The sequence below is a fragment of the Pavona decussata genome, unplaced genomic scaffold (assembly GCF_977016875.1).
Source record: "Pavona decussata unplaced genomic scaffold, jaPavDecu1.1 SCAFFOLD_72, whole genome shotgun sequence".
In the NCBI taxonomy this organism is placed as follows: domain Eukaryota; kingdom Metazoa; phylum Cnidaria; class Anthozoa; order Scleractinia; family Agariciidae; genus Pavona; species Pavona decussata.
The window spans coordinates 3,984,413-4,011,746 of NW_028145491.1; the positions used below are offsets into that span (position 1 = coordinate 3,984,413).

Sequence of the window (27,334 nt, forward strand, 5' to 3'; positions counted from 1 at the left end):
TCGGAGCAAGGGACATACTTTTCTGTTTAATAAATCACTCTAACTTTGGCCATTTACATTCTTATTAAATCAAATGTACATCAATATCCAACCACCGTATTACTTATTTACCTAGCAAACCAAGTATCTACAGGTCACACATGTGAATATCAAACATAATGCTTTTCGCCAAATAGACTTGCTTACAAGTCGAGCTGAGAGAGCGCGAAGCGCGATCGCCGGCACCTTGTTTAGAAGTGCGAGGGGCGATCGTCAGAGCTCTGGCGAGCGAGCGCGGATTCAATGAGAAGCGAGCGAGAGACTTTGGGAAAATCTATTCGCCAAGTAAACTCTTAACAACACCCAATTTTGTGCTCTTGTGAAGATCTTAACATAACGAAAATGTAGACGCCGGAAATTTTCAACCAGGGGCTTAAACAATTTCACCTCAATTTAGTCGCGTCTTATTTAGCTGTAACTATAGCTATCAATGAAGGCCTAAAGCTTAACCATTTAAATGAAAGCTATTAATGAAGCTCTTATGCTGATGTTTGTACTAGATACATGTATATTTAACATTGCAACTTTCGTCCATATTTCGTCCATATTCAAACTTAAAAGACTTTGAGAGTACGTGTACATGTTTCGGCAAAACCGACAATACCGCCTCTCAAATTTAATTTGTTTAAGTCCATTTATATGTTACGTTAAGTGCTAGAATGTCCTGACTCATTCTGATATTAGTGCATTTATCACTCATCATGAACAATTGCTTCAATATTAGATGTTGGTTCAAGTCTGTTGTTTCTTGCTTGCTAAGTCCTGCAAACATCACTCTTGGTTATCCAGCTTGTATTGGGAAGTTCCCCAGCAAAAGGAGGGGGAGGGGGGGGGGGAGAATCATGATTAATTTGGCCTCGCAGCTATAATATAGAGGGCTTGTTGTCTCAAGTATTCATCCCATGAAACCAATCTGAAAACAGAGAAACATACAGTTTTGATAATTGATACATTCACGTGGCTGTCAATTAGGTATGCCGGGTGTTTGACCAACATGGATGAAATGATTAAATGTCAGGCTTAACTTCTTGAAGGGACTCACCCAGAAAAAAAAGGAGTTTAAGCCGTTACTATAGCGACGGCAACGAAAACGAGGGGTGCGTTCATTTTGCTATTATTCTAAAACTTTCAACTTGCACAATGTGACCAAACTCTCCAGAAACAGAATTAGTAGGAACAGCGTCCATGTTAAGACAGAGAATGAAAAATTCACCATCACGTGTACACGTCCTTGAGTTTGGTCATATCACATTGTTTTGCTGAGGACGGCGAAGAAACGTACCAAATTTCAAACGCACATACTGGCCATTGTTTGCTCATTAAATCCTATCGTTTTGTGACATACTCGCTGTCGTCGCCGTGGTAGTTGCTTAATTTTCCCTAAAGTTAGTCTACCTCTCGAGATAAGAAATCTGGAGAGCATTCTTTTGTAACACCACCCCCCCCCCCCCCCAGCCTCCCATCATCAATCCCCGGATAATCCGGGACAGTTGGCATATACAGTAATGTTCATCATTCCTATCATTCCTTGATGGGTTACAATTTGTTGACTGGTACCACTTGGGTGATGAACTGTATAATGACCCACTGCTAGAGTCACTCAGATATGGGAAAGCGTACCCCAGCACAGGAAGTGGAACTATTGTTAGAAATAGTTCAAGTTAGGGGAGTAACTTAATTTGAACCATGCACCTTTTTGCTGTTCCTTTAAGCCTTTCTGACCATGTCCCAGGGGTGTACAAATGTCAGCAATCAAAATCATGGTTTTGACCACCTGTTTTTTTTATGTCACGTTCTCCTGGGAGTAATTGATTAACCCAACTGTCCCTGGGTGATTTGATTACAGGAATCAACCAAACAGCCTTTCCTTAGGGTGAAATAGCAACTATTTCATCGTGAAAACCAAACTAACTTGATCTCAGTCTCAGCCTTACCACGCACCAACTGTTACATGTATCAAAAAAAAAAAACCCAGTGTTGCTCTGCACCTGTTTTTGTCTGTGTCAGCATTCATGAATATTCTGGTATGGCGATCAATATGTCCAGACACATTCTTAGGATCAAGGGCTGTTCCAAATGAGCTACTCCTAGGAAGACATTTTATGAACCACATTGTCAAATACATTTTCCGATAGGGATCTACAGCAGAGTTAACTCTTATGCTCTCACAGTCAAACCACACAAACAAGCAGTTGCAAAATGGTAGACCTTTTTAGGAAAGCTCATGAAAGTTACACAATTTAAGAGTTTATGGATGTCTGTCATACCTTAGGAGGAGAAAAATAATAATTTGGTTCCACTTTGGGCATTGAAATCTACTTAAATCTAAAATGAATATTTAAGCCCTTTTCAAAATTCTGAGGAACACTCCTAACAGCTTTGAAAAGTAAATAAAAATTAAAAGTTTAAGAAAAACAACAATAGGTTTTATTTTTGAAAACATGTTGTTTTTTGTAAAACTTTTAACCTGAAAAAAAATTGAAGATCTAGAGGTGCTTGGAAAAAGGACACAAGTTACTCTTGGTCTCATGTTGCTCACAATTTTCCAGTGTTTTACAAAATGAGTTGTGAGAATTATATCTGACTAAACTTAGGGTGTTCATCAACTTACCGAGCTTTGTTGAATACTCTCAAGTTACCAAACCAACGGTTAAATCCTACAGCAACTTCGTGTGAGTTTATATACCCATCTTCATCTTTATCAAAAGCATGGAAAATATCTCTGGCCTTTTGTATCTCAAGAGGGGAAAGCATTCTCACAAGCTGAAACTATAAGGAGAAGGAAAACCTTTAGATGCTTGAATTGATAATGAAGACTACAATGGTGATGATATTGACAAGGGAGATGATGTTGCAGGTGATGATGATGATGATGACAATCATGAGAAATTTGATGGTGGTCGTGACTGTGGGTTAAGGGGTGATAGTAGCAGCACTTATGGTGTTGGTTGTTGTTGATGATGTTATAATGATGATGATGATGATGATGATAGCAATGACAGAGAACTGGAGAATTAAATTACAGATGGCTAACCTTACTCCTATTTGCAGCAATTCTTTTCAAGGCTTCATGATTGAGGAATTCCCACCTGTCAATCATACCAGTTTTATCCTGGTCCATTTGTTTAAACTGTAAAAACAGACACATGTTTGAATTTCCAAATACTGTGTCCATCATTTTAGACATGCCAATATTAATTTTTCTCCATCTTTTTTTTGACAGTATTCTATCAAACAGAGTCCTGCATATGTTAGCCCATTGAACAAGGGGATCTTGAGATTTATGGTTTGCAAGACAGCTTTTCTCCTTCTGTTGTGTCTTTATGAGGGGAGACACTTTGTTTACTTTACACTAGAAGATACTACATGTATTTCTCTGGCAATATCCTTTGAAGTAAATTTCATATTCTATTTCTCAATGCAAGTTTGTTATTTTGGATTCTGAAACACTTGTTGCACACAGATACATGAAGGGAGGGGGCCAATTAATTGGGAAAATTTGATATACTTGTGCCAAGTGGTTTGATATTTCATCAGGATCTAACTGACTGTACATAGCATAATTAATTTAAAATGGAAAAATCAAATCAAGCTGTATTTCCTTTGCAGATTTGCCCTCACTCCTGAAGTATGATGCAATTCAATTACTTTACCCCATTGCGGGCTTCCTCCTCCTTATAATCTGGCAATTCCTCATTACGAATGTCTTTATACTCTGCTTTTATGAACCGTACATACGCATCTTCATTTATCTGCGTGTCTGAAAAAACCACATCTGACCAGTCAACTGAAACAAAAATCCGAAAATTGAAAAATAATATTGGTAAAACTCCAATAAAGAATATCTTGGGTATAGCTTCACTACCGTAATGTTTTTAAAAAACCTGAAAAAGGGGCAACTACCCCAAAAACTGTTTTATTTAGATTTTTAACCGTCAAATAATCCCCCAAAAGATACTTTTTAGCTATAAAAGATGAGTAGTGAGTTTTAGATCTAAAAGTCACCAACATCACAATGACATCATCTTTCAATTAAATCTCTTTCTATTAAACTACATAAACTACAGAATTGCGCTGCACATATTTTAACCTAGGGCTCTTCTTCATATGATGCCAATGCAGATGATCTCTTTGTTAAACTTGGCTGGCAAAAACTTAACCTTCAATGTGAATTAAAAAACAGCCACCATGGTCTATAAATCTCTCAATGGTCTCGCCCCTGATTATTTGAAATCAATGTTTACTAATCGGAGTGCAATATCTACCTATTCTCTTAGGAATTGTGAAAGGCAAACTAGCTGTCCCACTCCCCCGCACCAATTTTCTAAAAACCAGTTTCAGCTACAGTGGTGCGTTGCTCTGGAACAGCTTACCTTATTATCAATCTGCGGCAAGTACAATCTCTTGCTAGTTTTAAATCCGGCTGTAGGGGTTTCCTCTTTGATAATGATTAAGTTAATTAATTCAAACGGCATTCATGGAAAGCAGGCACTTTATTTTGTTATTGTTTCTATTTTTTGCTGTTATTAAATTTAATTTAGTAGTAGATTAGTATTTTAATAATATAATTAATGCAATTTTAGTATTAACTTTAAGTCCTGATGTTTCAATAAAGTTAAATCAATAAATATATAAATACATAAATCATCATAATATTTTAAACATTACCCTGATTGACATCCAGTCTATCAAAATTTTCTATCAACTGCTGCATTTCTTCATCAGTTAGAAGAGTTGTCAAACTTTCCTGCAAAACACAATAATGTATTATTTATGCCAAAACATCCCTTTAAAGTCAGCAGACCAGGAAACTGCAGCTGAATGAGCAACACAGAAAAGTGTAACGTGCCAAATTACAACTTAAAGGGGAAGTATCATGGGGGTTTTGATATCTTTTGTTAAAAATGATGAAATAATACCTTCAATCACCTGCCAAATAATTCTAGAACGATGAAAGGAACGAAATCAACTCAATTCTTGAAAGAAACAACTTGTGATCTGTTCTAGCGCGTTTTGGAAACAAAAATGCGAGAACTTGAAAAACATTAGCCTAATATTTTTCAAGTTTCAATCCAAACCGGCCTACCCTGTCTCTGGCCAGAGGCACTAATCGACAGTTTTATTGAACTGGGGTGATCATTTTTAACAAACTTGACAATTATTTCGTTGTTTCTGCTGACAGTCCAACATTTTAAGGTTGTGAAATGACAGCAAATTTTCGTGATACTTCCCCTTTAACTCTCTTGAAAAATTAAAATTTGCTTTACACTTTCAAGGTCAGAAGTAATTCTGTTCAGTTACAAATATGAAGGATAATGCAGGAACATTATCTAGTTCACCTGCCAGGGGACGTCTTACCAACTGTATGTGTAGGTAGTTCTGTTGTAGGTTAAAATGAATCCAGGTTAAACTGATTTTAACCTAGGTTGATTTGTATTTTCCTTTGTTAATATAAGGTTTGGTAATTAACATCTGAAACAAAGGAAAACACAAATCAACCTAGGCTGAAATAATTTTAACCTGGGATTCATTTTAACCTACAACAGTTCCACCTTTTGAAACTTTTTCAGTTTTTTTGACGTTAAAAAGCATACTCTTGCCTCACCAGGTAAGCCGATTTGGGGTTGTTGGCAGACACAAGACTTAAATTTTCTACTCTGATTTGAATAATCACCTTATATGTGTATCTTGAAACATTCCTGCTTGTACATTGTTAAAACAGCAGTTTCCTAAAATCCAGTGCCATTTGATTTTGCTCTGGTTAAACATGCCTTTACTGTATGATTGGTTCCTTAACCTCAGTGAATGTTTCACATTGAAGGCTATGATCAGATTGTTTTCATAAAAATAATATGTTAAATAGCTTCCCTTGTTCTTTCCAGTTTTTGGTAATTAAATAAAATGTTATGCAGAATACAAAAATGGCTTCCTACTTGACTCTATTCCCAGGATCATATAAGAAAGAAAAACACTCGCAGACAATATTATTATTAACGAATATAAATATGGGTAATTTTAATGAATGAATGTCTTTTTGAATTTCTTATATACTGCACATATCACCAAGTCTCATGGCGGTTTACAATTCTATGGGGTGAGATCGGACGTCAGCATGTGAAGGTGCCTCTGGCAGCTGCTATCAGTACATATTAGAACTCACCCATCCACCCACCCACCCACACAACCCAAGCACGAGTGTGAAAGGTAGAAGGCCAAACCACAACACCAGGAACTACATCCCCTACTCTTGCGAACAGTGTGTGGGTTCTTTAACGTCCCACAAAGTAATCATGAACAAGGCTTGTGAGATGGGACCTACGATTTATCGTCCTTATCCGAGAAGGCTAGAAAGTCTAACCATTATGATTTGTAGATGTCATTCCAAAGGCAAAACTTTCTCCTAAGTTATTTAAAGACCCTGAGTGGTGGTCCAGCCTGGGTTTGAACCTGCGACTTCCTGCACGGGAGCCAGGTGCTCTACCAACTGAACCAACCGGTCGGCGGTTAATGACAGTAAGCAGACACTATTAAACTCTTGCTCTATTGGTAATCTAGTATAATTTTTTTAAATCACAAAGTACAATAGTGCATAATTCTTCATTTGCAACCTTTATTTTGAATTATAAAAATAAATTAATATCAACAAATGGAACCGGTAAAAAGGCCACATGTTTATTATGAACATAATGTAAGGTTCATCCTTTATGGTGCAAACTTTCACAAGCTGAGTGGCAAAATGATAAGCGCAAGACTATGAGATGGCAAAACTAGCAGTTAGGGGCATGTTAGAGGCTCTCTTAGCCTTGCAAAATAAAATTAAGACTCCAAGATGGCTCCACATAGGAAAACAAAAATTATTGAGACTGCAAGATCTGTGAAATTTCTCTAAGATTAAAGTGAGAACAGAGGTGTATATTTTTGAAAGACCATTTACACCCCTGTATGTATGTGGAGATCACTTCAGTTTGTCCAATTATCTTTTAAAAATGTCAACTTTGAAGGCAATTTAATTTTGTAAAAAGGTTTTTAGATAGTTTGTCAAATTATTATTAATAATGTCAATTTTAAGTGTATGTTTAAAAATACATGTACTACCTGTAATAATGTAATAACTGAAATATGTATTTTTATTGGAAATCAATAAAAATATTTTAACATGACAACTACAGTGTAAATGCAAAGTAATATACTTTCTCCTTTTAGGTGGAATAACTTTAAATGATGCCTCAAGGTTAATGTATGTTTAAAACACGAGTGCCCAGCAGTGTTTTATTGGCCCGGTATTTAAAACCATGAGGCACAGCCGAGTGGCTTTAGACCTGATAAAACACCTGCTGCGAATTTTTTGAACGGCTTCAAAAACATTCCTGGAATTAGTGTGTCAAGAGAGTTCAAAACAATGATGCTTTTGTGAACACTGGAAATAAGCATATGAGAAAAACATTAAACACCAGGAGGAGGTTTTTATCGGGTTTCAAAACCACTGCAAGTGATGTCTTATCGACCATTTGATAGGTCAATGGGCTAATGAATTATTAATGAGTTTTTGAAGTTGTGAATAGAGAGCAGTTTATGCTATAATGGTGTTATAAACTGAATGTAGGTTATTTCCAACTGGACTTATGTCATACCAAAAATAAGGTCTTAGATGAGGGTAAAAATGACCCCTGATAGGAGCACTTGGATTTCCTTTTTCCAAGTATACCTGTGTCACTCACTGAATAATACATCATTCTCAAATTATGTTGTCTTTTATTTATATAATTTATTAAGTCATATTCAAACACTGGCTATCTGGGCATCTTCACTGCAGTCAATTTAACAAGCAGTATTCAGTTATTGATGACAGTCTGGTGTAATATTTTACAATGTAACAGCTAGGAGCTCCAATGTGAGTAAAAGGCTCAAATTTACACACCTGTTAATGATTTGAGAATCTGACACCAGCACTCCACTTCTACAGTGATAGCCTTGAAGTTCCTTTACAATCGCAACTAAAGATCAGCTTTTCCAGTTTAACGGTAATTTGTACAAGCAAATAGACGGCGTTGCTATGGGCTCACCATTAGGACCACTGATGGCTAACACCTTTATGTGCTCCATTGAGGAGAAACTTGCACAAGGAAACAAGCTTCCCAATTTCTACAGAAGATACGTCGACGATACCTTCGCTCTAGTACCCGACTTTGCCGCTGCTACTGATTTCCTTTCAGTTCTGCCCAGTTCAGTTCCCCTGTTCAGTTCACCCAGCAATCCAGTTTACAATGGAAACGGCAGTCAACAATAGCTTACCCTTCGTAGGCATGGTAATCAACAAGACCGATAACCACCTCAACACCTCTGTCTACAGAAAAAAGACCAACAAAGGGCTTCTACTACATTATCAGAGCCATGTTGACAACAGATATAAACGATCGCTGATAAGAACTATGCTTGATCGCGCCAACCGCTTGTCATCCTCACCGGACCTTGTCTCAAAAAGAATGCCAGGATCTGAGAACAATGTTTCTGAAACTGAAATATCCTGAGAAACTTATTGACTCTATTTTCAAGAGTTTCCATGCTTCCCAAGACCAGAACCAAAACCAAATTGAGCCAGTCGACAGCCCCGTACGAAGCATCTTGCCTTTTAAAGATCAGAAATCCGCCGACTCCGTGCGCAGACAACTAAGCGATCTTGGAAAGAAAATCGATCGTGTTCTACAACCAGTGTTTACAAGTAGGAAAATCTCGGAAGACCTGAAAGTCACGGAAACAAAGCCCTCATTGGTAAATCAACAAGGCGTTGTGTATGAGTTTAAATGCAATTCGTGTGATGCGAATTATATAGGCTACACAAGCCGTCACCTCCACCTCCGCATTGAGGAGCACAAGTATTCCGTCATCGGCAAACATCTTAAGGACCAACAAGATCAAAGACCAAACAATCTTCACGAGCAGTTTGCCTTCCTAAAAAAATGCCGCGGGAAATTCGAGTGCCTTATTTACGAGATGCTTCTAATAAGGAAAAAGAGACCGACTCTTAACACTCAAAAAGACTCCATACCAGCAAAACTGTTCATTTAATTTTGCACATTCTTTTGTTTTACTCCATCTCGTTTTATTCTAATGTAATTTCACACCTTCCTTTCTTTATATAACGTTACCGATCTTATTATAATTTACATTTGATAATGGTGACATGTCGTCGCCGAAACGTCATGTTTTAATATCGCTACTTTTTATTCTGAAACACAATAACGCCCATTGCAAAAGTCTTATCAGTTTCTTCAAGTTAAAATCTCACATTTTTCCACTGGAAAAGACTCTGAAGACTGCCATGCTACCCATGCCAAGTTCTGTTTAATATTTTGCTTTCATTCCTCATGAATTTTGGAATGCAATTATCAATCGTGCCCATTGCCCAGCTGATTCCTGTGCCGATAAGGGACTAGTGACTGGTATCCCATAATAGTCCTTTAGCGGTGTTAGCTTTGGCTTTGTGGCACAGATACACGTTTTACTGATCCAAGATTCTACGTCGACAAAAAAGGAGAGATTTTAGTGGTTACTCTCCGCTAGATGGCTGAAGAAGGAGAACTATCATCTCCGGATGAATTGGAAACGAGTAAGTTGGTCGTTTTACTGCCACAAGCGAAGGAATACAAGCTTGATGGCGTACCGCGTTTTGACGCCAAAATATAGCACGAGTTTATTCAATGTTTTGCTTGAGCGTCAGTTTATATTTACATTATTTTAAGTTTGTTAATTGAGTTTAAAGTGTCTAGATGTTCATTTTTCTGTGCTTAAAACTATGAAAAGTGCAATCATTTGATCCTCAAATAACGTACGTGTTGTCAAATTCAAACCCTTTCCGGTTTTACAGGAAATGACATGATCCATTATGATATAAAATGAAATTTACAATTCTGTTCCAGATTAGATTTTGTCAACATTCAGGGTTTGTACTATAATTGTCTTGGAAACTTGTCAAAATTCTTCAAAGGTCATTTGTTTTAATCTTAGCTTAAATTCTTGTACTTACAAGACCACTTTATTTATAAGGACCACTTTTAGTTCAATGCCAGTAGACCTTTTCATGGGTTCTGGTGCCATCTTGTTTGGGGTGCAAACATGGCTAACATTACAGTAAATGTGTGGGAGTTTGGCTGACTTTGAAGTGCCCTAACTTTTCCTGAAATCAATGGACTTTCAAAATTTGAAATTATTTTTATGTCTCATGAGTAACATTATTTATCTGATAGAAAATTAAATTCCTTTTACCCTTAACCTTTCACCCACAGCATTGCCTTTAGTCTTTCAAGTTAATTAAACGTTTACATTTTGTGGCTGGAGATAGAAATGCAAATTTTCAGTGTTTACATCCTCATCTGATCGATTAGTTGTTTGACACCGAATGAGATTCATTGTACTGTGAAATTTCCCATTTTACCTTTATTTTTTCAACAACCGCATTTCCACAGATTTTTAGGGTTAGTTCCTTTGAAGGTTTCATGTCTGTTAAAACAAGCAGTTCTGTTTGGCAAAGTCAAACATTTGAAAAATGTGACCTCACACCGTTGGGAAAACATACACCAATGCTTATCCATTCAAACATCCTTTGAGCATAAAATTGAGCCACAACGTTCATATGCGAATATTGACCTTGATATTTTGCCACCTTCTGGAAAAGCATTGATCCAGCTGAACTTCAAGCTATTTAAAGGGGCATCTGGGATCAATATGAAATCTTACTAGTTACTTACAAAAACCAGTCGACAGCTAAGATGAGTCCAATGTCATCAGTGGGTAGATTGACTGCTTGAAGAACAAGTACCATGGTAACCAGGCCTGCTTGTGGAATCCCAGCGGCACCAATAGATGCTGCAGTGGCTGTGAAGCTAAAAACAAATAACAAAGACACTGACATGAATTGCTCATTGACAGTTTAGTACACTGGGGCAGACAGTGGACATTTCAGTGAGGTTCCTCCAACAGTGAAATATGGATCAACAGCCCTTTTCATGATTGATTTTTCTCATTTGCATTACAATGTTATCCAACGTGGATGCGAGGCAATTTGGGGCTAAAACTACAAAATAGCCCGAAATTGCCTCACATACATGCTAGATTTCATTGTAATTCAAATGAGCAGAGTTAACCGTGAAAAGGGCTATTGGTGGGTCAAGAAAACATGGCTGTTGTGTATGGCGCACGATCCCCGCCAAAATTCATGGTTGAAATTTTAGGTTCATCATTTAAATTTTCAACCTCAACAATTAATTTTACAGCTGAATTCAAAATTTTTTACACTCTTCTTTTAGATTTTACATCATTGGAAAACATGTTTACACTCGTCTTTTGGCTTTTTAACTCAACTTTTGTACATGTATTTGACCTTGCTCGCTGTACATTTTCAACTCGCTTTGTCAAATTACATAGTTGAACCATGCAATTTTCAACTCGACGCTGTGAATTAAACTAAACACCGAACTAACTTTAATACACTGATACTGTTTTTAGTTTTGATGCCTGAACTAGTACTCTACATTTGACTGATATGTGAACTTTGCATTTGATACTCACTCGGCGCATTTTGCCACTCACCACCTAATATTTCAAACTCGACCTCGCATATTTTCAATTCGACTTCTGAATTTTCGTTTACACTTCAATGATCATTGGTCGAGACAATAATAAGCCTTTGAAGGGGTGGGAGATGGCGATCGGTGGACCTCCTCCCCAGGCTCTTTCGGCTCTTTCGCCGCTTTTGCCCATCATGCTCTGCTAATAAATACTTACCTTCCAGGGACTCTGTAAAACGGAGATGCGGACAGCGTATGGTGCTTTTATTAAAAAAAAATACGATGTTGATACTGCTAAATTTATTGGTTAATTGTCACCTTCTAAGAAATGCTAGCTTTGGCTTTTTTTTCCTTTCATTTGAATTTATTTATATTTTATTGTCAGCCAAACAGCGGAAATGCTATGGAATGTTTCTTCTCGTTTTTCAACCATATCAGTCTGAGTTTACAGTGGAACTTCGTACATTAGTACGACACACCATCCGGCAAAACAACACGTTCACATTTTAATACATATATGCATAAACATTTACGGGATAATCTGATGAACGGGAAAAGTACTGTATGAGCTCTTATTAGGCATTATAGATTGAAAATCGCAGTTATTGTTCGAACAGACAGATTGATACAAGTGATTAAAAAAATCATTTTAAGTTGTCCAAAGATTTCCCTGCGTAGGATTTGCGAATGTGTCACTTTCCTCCCAGGAAATCTGCACACAAGCGACGTTTCCTTTCAAGTTTTGATTTAGAGCAGAGCTGGTCGCTAATCAGCTTGGTCTTGAACAATCGTGACAAATTAAAGATCGTGATTTTGTTTGTGGTCCCTCGCTGAACGAACATGAACTTCTCGTGCTTGAAAAAATGTCACTTTTTTTCTTTCGGAAAAAATAATGGGTTCCATATTTGGGCGTTTGCGGTCACGAAAAAGTTATGTTCTGCCAAGATGTCTGATGTAGAGAAAGACAAGTTAGAAAAGCCAGTATCCCTCGTTAAAAGGTGACATAAATGCTACTTTAGTCGTTGCAGCATATGCCTCATTAGTTCATTCCGCGTGGGTTATGTAAATGTAAACACGTGAACAATCCATCGTAAACTCAAATCACAGCCATGTCTACAAAACGAGTGAAATTTTAAAACGAAAATCCCTGATGGTTGCGAATGGTGAGCAGTTGGATAAAGCCTTGAAACCAGAAAACCAGAAACTGACCCAAAAAACCTGTTTTTCTGTCAGGTTAAAAATCTGACTGTTGAAAAAAGAGAAAAACCAAAATCCGCAATGCATATCAGAACCGAAAAGACGTAAAACCCGATCAAAAAAAGTCCCCCATTGCAAGGTAAACTTCGCTTGTTTGCAAATTTAAAGGGAAGAAAAAGACACGTTATCGATCTGTCTGTTCTAACGATAACCACGATTTCCAATCTATTATGCCTAACAAGAGCTCATACAGTACTTTTCCTGTTAAAGGGACAGTATCTCGCTATTTTTAGTAACACATCGAAAATCGGAAAGACGCTATTCGGTTGATTAATGACAAAATTCCATTGATAGACTATCAGAATGCAAAGAAACTATCCAAGGATATTTTCGCTGGCAGATGACCAAGATAGAAAGGGGTTCAAATTTAAAAACGTCTGGCGGACGTTTTCAAATTTCGCTGTTGTAACGCACTAAAAATCTCTGGTTGTACAATATTTTGGTTCAACCTTTCGTCTTAGAATCACTATAAATATTTTTTTTAAATTAGCGATTGACAAATTATACAGTGTTCAAAGTTTAAATTTAGTGAATTTTGGCAAAAAACCTTGATATCTCCCATCGATCTCCCATGGACCGCCCCTTTAATTAGATTATCCCATAAATGTTTATGAATGTGAACGTGTTGTTTTTTCGGATGGTGTGTCGTATGTAAGGAGTTCCACTGCAAACTCAGACTGATTTGGTTGAAAAATGAGAACAAACATTCTATAGTGTTTTCGCTGTTTGACTGACTAAATAAGATATAAATTAATTCAAATTTAAAAAAACAGCCAAAGTTAGCATTTGTTAGGGGCTATTCACATGATTCCAGAATGAAATTCATTCCGGAATGAGTCTCATCTCAGAATGAAGTTCGTGCCGCATTCACATGAGAAAATCGACCGACTCTGGCTCAATGGTTTAAGTTCCCGCGCATCAGTAAACAAAGATGGCGCGAGTTTCGCACGAAACATTGTTGTGCGTATTAATGGCGTTAGCTGCCACGATTTCGAACAACTTGACCACAGGGCTGCTTCTTTGGGCCAGACAGAAAAGACAATCACGTATGTTGGCGTTGAGTCCAAACTCGGGCTTCCTGTATGCAAATATATTCACTAAAAGAAGAGAAGAAAGGAGGAGAAGATCACATGCCAACTGGATAAGGCAAGGCAGGACAGATTTGTGGTGGAGAAACATGATCGACGGTCTATGCTTGCCTGAAGAATGGAAAAAAACTTTCAAATGAGCAAAGAAAACTTTATGGAGCTTTATGTAGATGAACTAGAACTGTACTTTGCACCAAGCCCTAGATCTCCAAGACCTGCCCTTTCATCAGCCAAAAAGGTAAACAAAAAGCCTTACATATCAGTGGCCATTTTGAAATCTAAAAAAGGGGCTTGGGGCGAGTCAAAGGCCTTGGCCTAAGAATAATTTAGTGAGGGCAAACCATTTCGATTATCCCGCAGCCCTTTAATTCACTCGTGCTTATGTGCTTATTGTTACTACATACAAAGGCAGCCAAAAATTTCGGTCAATTTTACAGACTTATTTTCCAGGGGTCATTGGCCTTATATATACCATACAAAAAATTATGTTTGGCCATGGAAATCACATTGGGGAGTGGAAAGGGAAAAGGGTGGACCTTGGCAGATTCTATTACCACTGGGGCAAGCTATTTTTTTCCCCTGGAATGACCCATTTTGGAAACTGTGTGGCCAAAACTATCATTTACACTTTTGTCATTTAGGTTGGCATCACACTGTATTATCTGAAAGATTCTGGGTCAATGGTTATGACAGCTAATGCCTTTGGAGTTGCTGTATCAACAGTTACTAAAATAGTGAGAGAGGTCTGCATAGCTATTAGAGAACATCTGACACCAGAATATATAAAAATGCCAAAGGACATGGAAAGCATGGAGCGACTTATTGCAGGATGGGAGCAGGCTACTGGTTTTCCTATGGTTGTGGGAGCCGTGGATGGCACACATATTCCTATCCTTCAGCCATATATAAACTCCCAAGACTACTACTCTTATAAAATGAAGTACACCATAAACGTTCAGGGAGTATGTGATTATCTTGGACAGTTTATAGATGTTGATATCAGGTGGCTTGGTGCCACACATGATGCCAAAGTTTTTTCAAACAGTTTAATAAACCAAAGGATAAAAGATCAAACCCACCCATATCTATGCCGGACACTTTTACCTGGAAGAGACAAAGTTGGTCTCCTCTTTCTTGGGGACCCAGCTTATCCCCTTCTCCCTCACGTTATGAAAGAGTATGCCCATTGCACTGATGATGCACAAGTTGTATTCAATCAAATGCTTAGAGATGCGCGAAATCAAATAGAGTGTGCTCATGGACGGCTTAAAACCAGATGGCAGATCCTAACTGTGCCAATGCCCTTAAAATTACGCGATGTCTCTCTAATTTTATTTCCTGAACTCTTAAATGCCTGAACCAAGGTGGCAGATCTTAACACTAACATGAACCAAACTTTTGTTCTTTTTATGGAACTTGTTGCAGCAAAAATGTGTTTTGTTTGGTTGAATCAATATTGTTTAACCAATAAGCAAACAAATATTAAAAGTCAACTTTTTTTCTATCAAAGTGGACATACTAACAATATTATATAACGCAACCTCTTTTTGTGTTCAATACCAATAATGTACCTATCAATGTCAGGCATAAGAAAGAGTATTAAAAACTGGACACAACAGATTCTAGCCCCACTTATTCAAATCATGGATAGCACTATCTGCTCAGTAAATAATCATCCAGTGAATAAGTAATCCACCTTTTGAACAATGGGGCCTGAAGGATATGCCATTTATCCAATAAAATTTATTTTTAACTTAACATATCGATTTTACCTTTAAACATGATAACGAATTGCATCTTTTCATTTATTTTGGTCCACTCAGTTCACCTGACAAGGCTGTTTGTATTCCCACGTTCAATGCCTTGAGTCAAACAGTTAGGTGCATAAGCAAGTATTGAATAAAATTGTTGCTTGTTTACATGTAAACATAACTTTCCAGGAGCATAATTATTGTATACTGCCTCAGGACACAAACATTTGTCATCTAAAATTTCCCATGTTTTCTCTTATCGTGAATTAAGTGAGCATTTGATAACTGAGACATACTTCATCACAAAGTTGTGTTTGAAAATCGAGCTGCTTAAATTTAATCCTGATATGGATTAATTTATATTAACTTTATGTCAAAGAATAAACAAAGAGAAGTTGTGTTTCCTTTCATTTATGCTTTCTTTTGGAGGTTTTTAAGGGAGTTTCCATGTCACCAAAGTTTGTGCATTCATAAATATAATTTAACAAGGGTGAGAACCATAGGGTAACTTACAAGACAAGATTATTTGTCACTGCTTGCTCGACCATAAAATTATGGGAAAAAAAAAAAAAAGGATTCATACCTTATCAGAAAACCCAAGCTAGTAGTGCTAATAAGCATTTACAATGGTTGTTTGGGTAGCCTCTAATTTTGCAGCCTGTATGGGAATTTTAAGCCTGGAAATTACCCAAGAAAATAGTGTGTACTATCGCTGCTATACAGTAAACTGTAACGTATGTTCAAAACTATTTTCTAATTCAAAGTAACAATAATTTCAACGGTGATAATGATATTCTCTTGGGACTGCCTCCATAGAACCAAAGGTCAATTGTAAATATTATGACACAGGATCATATTCAAAATATTCGTATGGGGATGTTGACCTTGCACGGTTTGGATAAACAGCTTCTTGTACTTGAGCAGCAGATAATTGCCCTTGTGAAGAAAACTGCCCTGGGATACCCTGAGGCCTGAATTCAGCAGCCCCTTGTTGGAACATAACAGGACTGGGAGTATAAGGAACATGCTGCTGTTGACCCATTGTCATCATGTATTGCATAGTTGTTGCCAAAGTCCTGTTCAACAATGCTGTAGACTCAACCATTGTTTTTAAAGCATTGTCTAAACCTTCATTTTGCTTCTGCATAGCTTCCAACATTGATTGCTGAAGTTCCATTTGCCTCTGTGAATTTTGCAGAACAATATCTTGCTTTCCTTCTTGTGTCAGTTGTTTCTGAAGCTTCTGATGCTTACAGTCTACAAATGTTTTTGCAGACTAATAACTCTTTTCTCTGATCGTTCCTTGGTACTGGTTGATTCTTTGGCTGAACCGGGATTAACACTCACAGAACTTTCTGTTTCCTCAGATTCTTCATCATGTGGTGTTAACTGCTCTTCATGTACATGGATGATTCTCCACACTCTAGAGGTTTTGTTGCTGCACTGCCTCCCCACAATTCATACATACATACTTTATTGTTATACATACATACATACATACTTTATTGTTACCTCCCCAATGGGGCTTTTCAGGAACAATTATTTAAATACTTAAGTTACTAATAACTACACAATTAAAATTAATCAAATTTAAAAAAAACAATTACAACATTATCTAAACTTACTAATCGAGAAAAATACTAAAAATAAATGAAGTTCAGGAAGTATTTACAAAATTGTCTAAAAGCTTATTCTTTAAGGTACGTTTAAAAACTTGAACAGAACGGCTTGATTTAAAAAGGGGGTCTAAATTGTTCCAAAGTCCAACAGTTCTATAATAAAATGTTCTTTGACCTGAGGCTGTTTTAAAAAGAGGTACATTAAGCTTTTGGCCACTCCTAGTTGTACGCTTGGTAACTTGCTCGCGGGTAATAAATTGGGACGTCAGATATTCGGGGGCGTGTCCGGAAATGCATTTAAAAGCCATGGTAGCTTGGCGGTAGTATAGTTCGTCCTTAACGGGTAACCAAGACAAATTTTTCAAGTGGGGAGTTACATGATCGTACTTTCTCGCGCCACTAACGATTCGACAAGCGAAGTTCTGCACAGCCTGCAATTTCCGTATATTTTTCTCTGTAGTATTTGCCCAGACGTTCGAGCAGTAGTACAACTTACTGAAAACTAAGGCGTTTATCACGGTTAACAACGACGTTCTGTCAAGACAGAACGAATGCCAAAACTGTTCTACCCGCTGCCCTGATCCAGAACGAAGGTCATTTTGACAGTCTTGTGTATAGCTCTTCTTCAATGTTTTGAACCTGTTTGCCACTCTGCGATAGCCAAGAGCAATTAACTCCTTTTCAGCCTTCAAACTCTCAACATGCTTTTGATATTCGTCCTTCAACATTTCTTCAACTGGCTTCTCTGGGGTAGAGGGCTCACTTTTGCCAAAGTCTTCAGGCCACTGTTCAGCTAAAGCACTTCGAACGTGCTCGAACAGCACTACTTTATCCGAGTCCCATTCCACTCCTTCTCCCAACTTTTGCCTTTTATAGGCAATGGCGACGTCCAGCAATTTTTCTGTCCTAGTTTTGTTCCATTTCCATCTACAAACCGATTTCATGGCCACCATCTTGAAAAAGATACGCATGTGCTACTTGCCCCAGGTGATTTTTCATATCGGAACAAAGTTTGTTCTCACTTTACATGATACCAGAATGAAATGTCATACCAGAACAAAAATTTTGTCTCGGCATCATGTAAACAGATGCAGAGAAATATATGGAGATGGAATGAACTCATTCCGGAATTCCGGAATCATGTGAATAGCCCCTTAGAAGGTGACAAATTTAACCAATAAATTTAACAGTATCAACATCCTATTTTTTTTAAAGTCCCATCCGCCATCCGCCGTCCGCGTCTCCGTTTTACAGAGTCCCTGGAAGGAAAGTATTTATTAGCAGAGTATGATGGGCGAAAGCGGCGAAAGAGCCGAACTTAGAGCCTGGGGAGGAGGTCCACCGATCGCTATCTCCCACCCCTTCAAAGGCTTATTATTGCCTCGACCAATGATCACTGAAGCGTAAATGAAAATTCAGAAATCGAGTTTAAAATATGCGAGGTCGAGTTTGAAATATTAGGTGGTAAGTGGCAAAATGCGCTGAGTGAGTATCAAATGCAAAGTTCGCATATCAGTCAAATGTAGAGTACTAGTTCAGGCATCAAAACTAAAAACAGTATCAGTGTATTAAAATTAATTCGGTGTTTAGTTTAATTCACAGCGTCGAGTTGAAAATTGCATGGTTCAACTATGTAATTTGACGAAGCGAGTTGAAATTGTACAGCGAGCAAGGTCAAATACAAAAGATGAGTTAAAAAGCCAAAAGACAAGTGTAAAAACGTTTTCCAATGATGTAAAATCTAAAAGAAGAGTGTAAAATTTTGAATTCAGCTGTAAAATTAATTGTTGAGGTTGAAAATTTAAATGATGGACCTAAAATTTCAACCATGAATTTTGGCGGGGATCGTACACCATAGTTGTGGAGTCAGGTGGCCACAGCTACTGGGAGAAGGTTTGGCAGTGGTAAACAGTTTGTACTCATAATGAGTAGACATGGGGTAAAATGTGCGGTTCCAGATAATATCCATACCCCTCCATGGAAACGTACTGGAAAGTTCAGGGGGGGGGGGGGGGGTCTTAAAAAAAACCGAACCTTTTAAGGAAGGTAGGAAGCTAATTAAAATTAAAATTTCCAGAGGTGACAAGGACCAAACCAAAAGTCCTTTCATGGGAGGGGTATGGACATGTTCTAAAACAACACCTTTGTCTCAAGTATCAGGAATGACTCCTATAAATCCGAAAATATGCAAGGGAAAAACTACTGATTTCAAGATACTAAAACTTTAGCATGGGGTTTCAATGTAAAAGACAAAAAATTGAATGATGATGCATGAATAACAGACAGTTGCTTACGATTTAACCTTACCATGTGGTTATTAGCTCTCCAACATTCAAGGAAAAGTTCTGTATTAATTTCTACAACAAAACGGGTTTATATAAAGTACAGACTGTAATTGTCTTCATGGACCTTGCATAAAGGAGGTTTGCAATGTACATACTGTATATTAATTATGTATTATAATTGCAGTTCTTCGCTTATGATAATACAGTTGTGAATAAATATAACTGTATATTTAAGGACCAAACCCAAGTTTTTTTTCATTATCCCAGGGCAGACATTAAGAGGCAGGGGCTGGGGATTTCCCCTGATTACTAAGAACGTGGCCCCCGGCTATTTTCATAGAAAAATAGAAGAAAAATAGAACCAATAGAAATTCCTGGCTGTTTGATTCCCCGCCTACTTGTTGTATTTATCAAGCAACTTGAAATCTTAGTGACAGCCCTGTATCCTGGTAATCAACTATGTACAGTATCTCCTTAATGGAAATGAAGAACCTTTAGTTATTAAGAATCTGCTTACCCTAAATTGCCAATAATTATCCCAAAATACAAGAATCTATTGTGCCAAACTTCAACAAATGTAGGTTCTTACATGCAGGTTTTTACTGTACTTCATGCAATTACCCACCTTGATGATGTTCCAAAGGCTGTAATAATGGCATCCCTCAAACCTACGTAATACCTCAGAGGATTTTTACGTGCCACTATTAAATACAGCAGAGGTATTATGATGAAGGCGTGGATAAGCAGGCCGGATATCACAGTTGCCATATAAAGTCCCACCATGTTTAATGACTCGGCGATGTCCTCCATAGCTGCCACTTTGGCTGCTATCAAACTGCAAATACCAATTGGTGAAACCCTGAAACAAAGATTAACATAACAAACAGAGTCAACTCCCTCTGAAATGGATATCCTAGGAAAACAGGGGCATTATTACCATTTATGCAGACCACCTGATTGGAAATTTTATAATAAATATGAAAATGATTTAGCTTGTCTCAACAGAAGATGGATAACACGCAAAATGAATCAACATCAACTGGAAATCCCTAAAGGAGCAGTAAAAGTGCATCCCTTCCACCAGGAGCCCATAATTTCAGCAATGTTCCAAATGGAACGACATGTACCATTTACGTATGCAATCAGATTTTCTGGGTTTTTTTGCGTTAGCAGTAAACGTCCTAGATTTTTTTTTTACACATATAGATAAAAAGAGAAGCTGTGAGCACAACGAGGGCAGATGTAATTTTGTTGTCTTTCCATCCTTTAAACGTTAGGTGTTTTGCTCCAAGGAAGATAACAACCAAGAAAGTCGTGCACATTAACCAAGGGTGGCCCATGTCAGGCCACTCGACATAGAGCATGACACAACCACTTACATATTCCTCCATGGATTGGATTCTGCAACATCACAGCCAGGTTATAATCCCCAGCAATTACATTGCTAGTACCCACTTAATATTCACCTGGGTGAAGAAAGATAGTGAAAGTGGAGCAAAGTTTCTTGTCTATAAAGGATGGTTTAATTTTCAATGGTTTGGACCCCTGATGAATTTCAGATGTTTGTTTCTCAGTGTGAATCTCCACATCATTGGTGGCATTCATTATCCTTTGTGCTCTAATAATATTATTACAGAGAGTTTAAGAAGCTACTAGGGCAACAGCAATGAGAACGCCACAAAACAATAGGATTTAATGAGAAAAACAAAGGCCCTTCATGTGTGGTATAAATTTTGGTACATTTCTTTGCCATACTCGGCCAAACAACAATGTGAAATGACCAAATTTAAGGTTTTGTGGAGAACATATTATACGATGGTAAATTTTTCACTCTGTCCCAATTTGAACGCTGTTTCCACCTGTTTTCTTACTGGATAGTTTGGAATAATACATGTAATATTGTGAAGTAGTACAAGTCAAGTAACGAGAGCTTATATTTGTAAGCAAAGTTTTTGCTGATGTTGCTGCTATGGTTTCTCAAATTTCTTAACAATGATCTAAATATTCCTCGTAATATCAGTACTTGATTGATGAAGTATACAAATCAAGGGAATAAAGACAAGGGTCACCGCCCTGCAAAGATAAATGCAATGTTTGCCATCTACTTCAGTTTATAAAAACTATGTTGATCTTCAAGATCACTATGCATTAAACTCACCACATGACAAGAGCTACCATCTTCATGATCACTTCATTCAGGGCCTCAAAGAAAGCTTTCAGGGGCATCCCTCGCTCACCAATCCTTCCCAAAACAATTCCAAACACAATAGAAAACACGACAAGTCCCAAGACATTTATAGAACCTTTTGGATCCACCTTGACTCCATTCAGCACAGTCTTCGAACCTGGTATGACTTTCTCCACTAGTGTGAAGTTACCAGTTGTTCCATTGATTGTTTTGTTGATGTAAACAACTTTGTCATCAGGATCGGCATATTTTGTTTTTTTCTGAAAGATATTATTTTACAGCACACTATAAGCAATGTTATATCAAACTTTATTGCTCAATACACACAGATATGAATGGTACAGATAAATACATACTTAACTAAAATATTTCAAAAAGGTTGCCCAAAAGGGAAAGTCATGCATATGAACAGGACACTCAGACCCTTGCAAGGCACCACTCAAGGGATTGTAAAAACGTTTTTTGATATATACAGAAATAAGCCAAATATCTAAAAATTAATCTGCGTATGGTGACATGAACAATCCCGTGAAATGGACCATGAACAGACCAGGTCCATGTCAAAAACTACCATTAACCCTTTCACTGCTACAAGGACGTACTGAGTACGTCTTGTATCCGTTGACTCATATGTTACGTTACAGTGCTTGTATGAATAATACCGCACATAGAAAAAAGAATCAACCGCATATAAATTAACTTATGAGGGCCTGGTAAAGACTGGTACATTTGGTGACAGATACATGACCGAAAAAACCTACAAGATTTGTTTTTCTTGTCAACTGCATCCATCTTGGATTTTCACGTGTGGGTTTTGGGTGAATTTTGTGATTACTTCATCCTTTTTTCGCTTGAAACTTACAAGCAATGAGTGGATACACAGCTACCGATGTTCTAGAGAGGCTTTGGAACGATTCTGCTGACCCGTAAGACATTTTTGGCAATGAATTTGACGGCGAAAGTGATGAAAATTATCGCGACGAGTCAGGTCCGCACACGGGTAAAAAAATGGCCCACAGCGAAAGGGTTAAAAGAGAATTATCTTCAAAAATGATTCAGCTAGTTAGACATTGGCTTAATTTGTACTAGGATTGGACAGTCTGTCTGGATGAGCTTGGAGAAAGCCTTAATTTTCACGACTGCACTTCTTTAAATATGGGTAAATTAACAGACAAATTCTCCATCCAGAGACAAACTCTCGGTTTGGTTCATCTTAACAGACAAACTGAAGTGGAAATCCACTTGGTTGAAAACAATCTATCTTATACCTGCCAACTTTTTCTGAGTCAAACGCATGACATTTTTGTCTCGTCATGACTGGGATTTCCGAAAACGTCCAAGTCACCTCCGAAGATTGACGACAATTTTCCGAAGACTTCCGAACCGTGCCGAAAATAAACGACGATATTCCGATGACCTTTGAACACTTACGATTCAAACGGATTGTAGACATTTGAAAGCTTTTGCGATTGTTATAAAGAGCAAAGAAATAATACATAAAAAATCTGAAATGAAACAAAGTTTTTTTTAGAACAACTCGTCTGGATTTGTGAGTCAGGCGTGAGAAATTGTCCTTGATGCGTGAGATCGATGTCTCTAGTCCCCAGGCGTGAGACGCATAATGCGTGAGAGTTGGCAGGTATACTATCTGTTTCCAACATTTGTACACAGATGAAGTGTCAAACAAACTAGTTACAAATCCACTGATAGTTTGCCAACAGCTTATTCTGTTTTTATACTACTCAAGTAAAGAAAGTGCTCTTGTCAATGGAAAAGGTGTAACTTGCAATAAATTATTATAGAGAAAGATTAAGAATTACGTCTACGGCAAACAGAAGAAATGACCATGTGACCAATATTGTTTACCCTATAGTTCAGTTAGCCACTCACTGTTTTCAGTTTCTGAGTAAAATTGAGTAGTTTTGTATTAACACCAAAGATCAGAATTGTTTTGTAGTATCTCATCTGTGCAATAATTTTCTCAAGAAACAAAACGCGAATCTCATGCTTGGGATAAACATGATTGTAAATCTTTCCAATACTGATCCTCGCCACTGCCTTTTTGAAAGAGCTCCAAAAGTATTTTTAATGCATTTGTATTCAAAACAAATGTACAATCCAGTGTGGCTCACAACAGACACTGTAGGTTACTGTACACAATCTAAAGTGGACAGAATGAGTTATTAAACATTAACTTCATGTATAATTTCACTTTTTCATTTTCATTTTTCCTTTACCTTTTTTCTTTTGCATTTCTCCCTATACTACTACCTGAGTCAGTTTAGCTCAGTTTATCAGGCACAAATATATGATGCCCTGATGCTTCTTTCACCAAAGCTTGTGTAAGTAGGCTTCCAAAACAATTACCCTACTTGTCTATGTAGTTTAATGTGTAGGGGTCAGATCTAATCACTATACCTGCTGAAAAGTTGCTGCAACAATGTTGCTGGAAAAGCAGCTCCTAATAAAAGAAAACAATAAATATCTTATGAGGAATCCAGATGATGGAATACATGTATCAAAGAGATAAGCATACACTGATAATAGATTATATTGAAGGCAAGTGGTGTTGACTATCTCATGGTTCATCACCTGCAGGCAACCCAAGTGTGTAAACATGCCCCTGCAGGTTCAGGCAAAATCAAACTGGAGACAAATAATCCAAGAGATTCATACAGGATAACAATTTTTTTCATGACCAAGCACTCAAAAGCAACTTTCCAGGAGAGCAATGCTCCTTGAAGCAGAGGTTACATTATGGAGAGAACATTTGCTAAATGAGTTTTGCCAGAATGCAGTAAGCACTTCAAGATCGATCTAGGATATATTTGTAACGGCCCTTGTCCCTTCGCCTGTTTTCTCTGCTGCTTTCATATACGTCGCATGATAAATGCCACAGAAACCTAAAGCTCAGGGACCGCTCCCCTACCCATAGAACAATCACCGAAGAAACAGAACCCGAATCAGAAACTGGAAAAGAACCAAAAGAAAGTTATCACTTTCCATCTGCTTTTGTGTCCAGTCTTTTCATGTTGTTTCTTACTAACTACTGCCCTGTCAGCTCAGTTGCTAAGAGCAACAGAATACTGAGTGGGAGGTCACAGTTTGAGTCCCAGCTAGACCAAATCTCAGAGTCCTAAATAACTGAGGAGAAGGTGCTACCTTTCCTCTGATATCTGTAAATAATTTGATGAACATGTGGTTTGGGTGACTATGTAAAAATCAGATGGTCCCATCTCCAATTTGAGGATGTAAAAAGCACCAAGCTGTAACCACTCCCTGTTCAGCATGTGTTTGGCTTTCTAATTAACAATTAGATTATGAGCTTGAGATTTCTATGGCATGATAGCTGATGAGGGCGCAGCCCGAATCAGCTATCATGCATAGAAATCGAGAGCAAATAATCTAATTGTTTTAGCATAAATCTACTAGTCGTTCAAAACTAAACAAGTAAACTATCTATATCCTCATTGCAGACACTTCGAAAATGCGAAGAAGCGGCCGCCATTTTGTTGAAAACCGCTACTCACTATCTATCACAGAATAGATAGCGAGTAGCGTAGCCAATCAGAGAACGGTATCGTGATAGAACACTAGTAGATTTATACTAATTCGAATTATATAACCTGAAGATTTTTCCATGAAAAAGGAAACCTACTTGCCTTTATATTTCTTCATTACAAGACCAGAAGCAAGATTTCTGCACAGCCCCATACATTATACTTTTTGCGACTGAATAACTATTCACATTTACCATTTTCGGAAGAGGGTTAGTATGACAGTGGTGTTTGTATAAGTAGTGATGGGGCTATGCGGAAATTCTTTGCGAGCAGATACTTAAACTGGAACGTGAAATTATACAAACTGAGTTGACCTTTGCCATGTTTTGATTGAATGTAAAGGAGGCGCAGCACTTGTGTCAATATAAATCTCTGGAATAATTTCCCACAGGGCGAGGAAAAAAAAAGATTAATTCATAAAATTATACAAACATGACAGTCTTTAAAGTGCCTATGAACCGAAAATTGTTTTCATTTAGTTTTAAAGTTTACCTTTAAAAATGCAGGTTTCCAAAGTTTGAGAACTGTAGACTTAAAAATGACGATTTTACAAGCCTTTAAAGTCATGCTATTTTACTCCCAAAAATGGTATTTGAATCGCGCGGCCAAAATACCACGTGATATCAACCTCTGACGTCACTTTGTTGCCAAATTCGTTCCCGTAGAGGCAGCGAGGGCGGTATTGCGTTGCTGGTACGCCAAACCAGCAAAGCTGCCAAAACAGATCGTTTACCCCGGGTATACGAATGTACCAATTTCCCACTGATCCGGTTGTGAGGGCCAAATGGGTCCAGTTTGTCCATAGACATAGGCATGATTTCAAGAACCCGACATCAAAATACACTTCACTCTGTTCGGCTCATTTCGAGGATTCGTGTTATGAACGCAGTGGAGCGATTTGAAGCAGCTCAGTTCTGTTGGTCAAAGCCAAATAAACTTCGTGTTGCGTTATGCACGACGTGCGTTCAATCGATCCACCGAAGAGCAGTTTCGCTGACGCATTGGCAATTTCCCTGCAGGAACGGTACTCTAGCGAGCCTACTAAGTTCTCGACTTTGCATTCTGTACATTGGCACCTGAAAATATGAAGTCAACGATAAAACAGAAATGAGCTTACGGCAAAAACGTCAGGCCTTTCAAAATGAAAAAAAAGATCTCATATTTTGATAGGTCTTTTGATGATCGAAAAATCAGACAGCCAGATTCAGGATGTAAGATCAAATATTTGCAAGCTCAAAGTAAATCCGTGTGGACATTGCTGCGCACAGGTTAAGAATATAAAAATACCTATACTGACCAACTGTTTACAGGAAATCTTTTCTCATATCGCGCTTCCAGCACTGTTGGTGTAAGGCCATCTTCGTCTAATTCTTTGTCGACTTCGATTTCCTCTCCCGTGTTCTCGTCGCCAGGGTCAACTTGGGCCAGAGGTCCGTCTTGATATGGCGTAATTTCGCAATAAATTACATCGTAATCTTCATCGTTTCTCTCTTCGACATCTTCGTCTTCGGGGTTACCGGACATATCTGAAAATTCGCTCATTTCTGAATCGCTAGACATGTTTCCTTCCAAGCTCACTCACTTCCCAACAAGGCACTTTGACAACGCAAACAAACCCGTGGCAACAAAGTGACGTCACGGTTTGGTGAATTTGGAAAAATCTCGGCCCATTCCCCTGACCATTTTTTAGGGTAAAATAGCACGACTTTGAAGGCTTGTAAAATCGTCATTTTTAAGCCTAGAGATCTCAAACTTTGGAAACCTGCGTTTTTTAAGGTAACCTTTAAAACTAAATAAAAACAATTTTCGGTTCATAGGCACTTTAAGTGGGCTTCAGTTCATATGACGAAATATATCAGTTTCGAAATCGGGACTGACACGAAAGTAAACAAACACTAAGGGAAGGTGCGATGTTACATGTGTACAAGAGAATGTACTTATTATTGTTTGGGAATTTAGCAATTTACAATCAGTCAAACTTAA

At 37.8% G+C, this 27,334-nt stretch overlaps 2 protein-coding genes and 2 pseudogenes across 3 annotated transcripts in view; 1 reads left to right on the forward strand and 3 right to left on the reverse strand.

Moving 5' to 3' along the window:
- LOC146477059 (PHD finger protein 24-like) lies at positions 1 to 3,820 on the reverse strand. Its single transcript, XM_085114142.1, has 5 exons — positions 3,693 to 3,820; positions 3,074 to 3,169; positions 2,651 to 2,808; positions 2,028 to 2,126; positions 1 to 952 (listed from the first exon to the last, which is right to left on the reverse strand). The coding sequence occupies exons 2-5, from the start codon at positions 3,158 to 3,160 to the stop codon at positions 886 to 888; spliced, it is 411 nt and encodes a 136-aa protein (XP_084970268.1). The 5' UTR covers positions 3,161 to 3,169; positions 3,693 to 3,820; the 3' UTR covers positions 1 to 885.
- Positions 3,711 to 27,334, reverse strand: part of LOC146477060 (excitatory amino acid transporter 1-like) — a 24,308-nt pseudogene continuing 684 nt past the window's right edge. Inside the window, exons 2-6 of the transcript XR_014865513.1 lie at positions 24,210 to 24,252; positions 21,762 to 22,051; positions 20,229 to 20,462; positions 10,785 to 10,919; positions 3,711 to 3,826 (exon numbers count right to left, since the gene is read on the reverse strand). The product of XR_014865513.1 is annotated as an excitatory amino acid transporter 1-like (transcript). The remainder of the gene's footprint in view (positions 3,827 to 10,784; positions 10,920 to 20,228; positions 20,463 to 21,761; positions 22,052 to 24,209; positions 24,253 to 27,334) is intronic.
- Positions 8,027 to 10,778, forward strand: LOC146477061 (uncharacterized; annotated as a pseudogene).
- Positions 25,770 to 27,334, reverse strand: part of LOC146477062 (uncharacterized) — a 450,556-nt gene continuing 448,991 nt past the window's right edge. Inside the window, exons 2-3 of the mRNA XM_085114139.1 lie at positions 26,649 to 27,182; positions 25,770 to 26,427 (exon numbers count right to left, since the gene is read on the reverse strand). Coding sequence (XP_084970265.1) covers positions 26,229 to 26,427; positions 26,649 to 26,911 — 462 coding nt within the window. The 5' untranslated portion in view covers positions 26,912 to 27,182 and the 3' untranslated portion in view covers positions 25,770 to 26,228. The remainder of the gene's footprint in view (positions 26,428 to 26,648; positions 27,183 to 27,334) is intronic.